Source organism: Apaloderma vittatum, unplaced genomic scaffold, assembly GCF_000703405.1.
Source record: "Apaloderma vittatum isolate BGI_N311 unplaced genomic scaffold, ASM70340v1 Scaffold44404, whole genome shotgun sequence".
NCBI classification, from domain to species: domain Eukaryota; kingdom Metazoa; phylum Chordata; class Aves; order Trogoniformes; family Trogonidae; genus Apaloderma; species Apaloderma vittatum.
Window position 1 is genome coordinate 1 of NW_009712946.1, and position 3,522 is coordinate 3,522.

General features: G+C 43.2%; 1 protein-coding gene across 1 annotated transcript; it reads left to right on the forward strand.

Annotated features, from left to right (window-relative positions):
• Window positions 1-68: 68 nt before the first annotated feature.
• Window positions 69-3,208, forward strand: LOC104267180 (probable ATP-dependent RNA helicase DDX52; the record flags this gene model as incomplete). Its single annotated transcript, XM_009868154.1, has 7 exons — window positions 69-279; window positions 866-996; window positions 1,171-1,356; window positions 1,608-1,751; window positions 2,373-2,484; window positions 2,776-2,848; window positions 3,001-3,208. Coding segments are annotated over 7 exons (1,065 nt in total), but the record flags the coding sequence as incomplete, so codon positions are not given.
• Between the last annotated feature and the right edge of the window lie 314 nt (window positions 3,209-3,522).

Below are 3,522 nucleotides of genomic sequence, written 5' to 3' on the forward strand. Positions count from 1 at the left end.
GAGGCCGGAGAGACGGTGGGATCCGGCCGCGCTGTCTCACCGTGTTTTCCCGTTATTTGTTCCCTCAGGTGATAAAGGGGAGCGGTGTCTCGCTGGAGAGCCTTGATTTCTTCGGGCGTGAGGAGGAAGCCCCCCTGGGGTCTGCTGAAGAGGGCGAGGGGCTTGCGGGAGAGCAGCAGGAGGATGATGAAGCAGGGAAAAACAGCGGAGAGATGGCAGGAAAGAGAAAGAGAAACGTGGAAAGCGGTGAAGGGAAAAGGAAAAAGAAAAAGACACGAGGTATGAACCATAGAATCGCTTTGGCTGGAGAAGACCTTTGAATTTGAGTCCAACTCTCAGTGCAGCCCTACAAAGCCAGCTGCTAAACCATGTCGCTAGGCATGACATCAAACACCTCCAGGGATGGTAACTCGGCTGCCTCCCTGGGCAGCATGTTCCAGTGCCTGACCCTTTCAGTCAAGGAATTCCTCCTAATATCCAGCCTAAACCTCCCCTGGTGCATCTTGATGCTGTTTACTCTCATCCTATCATTGGCTTCTAGGATGAAGAGATCGACCCCCTCCACGTGTGTCCTTGGTGGAGTACCCTGTTCATGCTTCGTGTTTCAGTTTATTTAAAATCTGCAGGTGCTGTAGGTTGTTTTCCTGGGAAAAAAAAAAAGAGGCTTCTGGGTTCTTTGGCTGGCTTGTGTGAGAGCTGATAAAATAATTGGGCCAGGATTTAGTGTTAACACATGGGGATGTGGTTGCCATCCTTCTGGAGTCGTCATTAACTTTAGAGAGAATGAGAGGAAAAAGATTTTGAGGTGTTCTTCTTTACTGGATTTTACTAGTGGAAAATTTCACTTTTTTTTTTAAACTTCCAGAAGCAGCATCAATGCCAGAGTTGTCAGAAAGTAATGGAATAAGGTGGATGTCTTCTCTGGAAGCAAAATTTGAAGATGCAAAAGACAAAAAACCTACTGCAGAGAAACTTGAACGCTTGAGAAGAGAAAAGGTGAGACCGTGGAATTCATGATTTCTTTGGATGTTTCATCTAAAAATTGAGGTTCATTTACGGTGATTCGTCTTGGGAGGAGGGTGACTGAGTATGGGGAAAATAACCAGAAGGTGACTCCACGCATGTTTAGTTTTATGCTGTTATAGAAAGAGTTTGGGTTTTGCTTTTTAGATAAACCGCTTCAGAAATAAACACAGGATTAATGTTCAAGGAACAGATCTTCCTGACCCAGTTGCCACATTTGACCAACTTCAAAAAGAATACAAAATTCACCCTAAAATCATGGAGAATATTCAAGCTGCTGGCTTCCAAGTCCCAACACCGATCCAGATGCAGGCTATTCCCGTCATGCTTCATGTAAGTGCTCTGATGTTGTATTTTATCACGGGGAGCGTGGTAAAATATGGAGCGGCCTCCCTTTGGGGTCACGGCGCTGGTTAGTTGCACAGCTTTAGAGGTATATCAGCTGCATCAGTGTTTAAAACTTAGCCATTGCAGTATTAAATATTTTGGGTTAGTCTACCACATTAAGATTTACGTGAATGTGATTTTTGGTTTGTGGAGTTTTTTTCTGGTTGAATGTAATGCTCTTCTTGTTTTTCTTACAGGGTCGAGAACTTTTAGCTTCAGCTCCTACTGGGTCTGGAAAAACACTGGCATTTTGTATTCCTCTCTTGACACATCTGAAACAACCGAGGAACAAAGGATTCAGAGCTCTGATCATATCACCCACCCGAGAACTTGCTAGCCAGGTGCGTGTCGAGGGGAAAGGGGGTTGTCATTTTGATGTGCTTAAAAGTTTTCACTCTGAGTCAGCAGAATAGCAGCTTAGTAAATATTTTTTTCTCAGATATGAGAAAAAGCTAATGTAAACATGCCTTTTAAGTCTTTTGTATTCTGTGAAATAGCTACATATCTAGTATCTCAGTCTAATCTAAATGATTAGATTAGAGGCTCAAGATTCTTTTGATTATATTTTAAAACTGCCCAGTACTTAGGTGCCCATAATATCTACTTTCATGTTTGGGATTTGCTACAAGAGATTTATCTGTGTGTCCCAAACACAGAATTTCAATGAATAACTTTTATTTTGGTTTGGTAAAAAAGCTTCAATATAAAATTACAACTTTGAGCTTACAGCAGCTAGGTTGTTAGAGTCAAAATACAGTAGTGAGGCCTTTGAGAACTTCCAAGTGAATGTTGCGTGTTAGGAAGCTGCATTTTGTTATGCTAGGAAATCCAGGCAGCTTTCTCTCAGTGCTGCAATGGGGGTGATGTTTGAAGCTGTATCTTCAGGACTGTCTGCAGCTTTTCTCATTAGAAAAGCTAATCAGCTCAGTTTGAAATTTTAGTCTCTCTTGTTGCCTTCTCAGACGCATCGCGAGCTGGTGAAGTTGGCTGAGGGGACTGGCTTCAGGATACACATGATCCACAAGGCAGCTGCAGCAGCAAAGAAGTTTGGCCCCAAGTCTTCTAAGAAATTTGGTAATTGTTTTAACTACTGAAGTGTTTCTAAAAATTGAGAAATTGTCACTGACCTTTCTTGTCTGACCTGCATGGTTTTAAAGAGATCGGTTAATTCCACTCTAGATGTGCGATCTATTGCCCAACGCTTTAAAAAAGTAGCTGGCGTGGAAGAAATAAGAAGCGAGCGTGACAGTGGGCCCCTGACAGATTGGATTGGAACTCGTTTTTCTCAGGGCTCTGTTAGTCTAGTTTATTTTGTGTCTTATTCAACATTTTTCTGCTTTTTTCTCTTTTTTTTCCTTTCTGTAGATGTACTAGTTACTACTCCAAACAGACTCATTTATCTGCTGAAACAAGATCCTCCAGCAATTGACTTGACCAGGTACCAAGAGTCTTTCTCACATGGGGCTTTGCTGCGGGTTTTGTTGCTGAAGAGCAGATGCGTGCATAGTCCTTGCATCTGTGACGGTCTGTTAGAACGTTTGCCTTCTCTGCAAGTGGCTCTTACTGAAAGGAAAACCACTCTGTTCCTAGTGTGGAGTGGCTGGTGGTGGATGAATCAGACAAACTGTTTGAAGAGGGGAAGACAGGGTTCCGAGACCAGCTGGCCTACATCTTCCTGGCATGCACGTCCCACCTGGTGAGAAGAGCCTTGTTCAGCGCAACCTTTGCACATGATGTGGAGGAGTGGTGTAAGCTCAACCTCGACAGTGTTGTTCTGGTGTCCGTCGGAGCAAGGTAGGTGTGCACTTGTGCTCCCACTCTCTACTCTGTTGGTTTTTTCCTATCCTGGGCAAATTATTTGCTTTCTTGGAATCATCAGTCTGCTTGGTTGTGTGTCTGTGTTGCTGGCCGTAGTGCTCCAGAAACAATTGTGCAGGCGTATAGAACCTTCTCACCTGTTGGGGAAGGTGCTGTTTTCCTTTGCCCCTTACCTTGGTGTCAAATAAGCATTGATTTTAAAAGTGTGTACTGATGAAATAAGTTTGTCCTGCAGTATTTCTCACCAGGTAACATTCATTAGTGTTTATATATATATATATATAAAATACATAT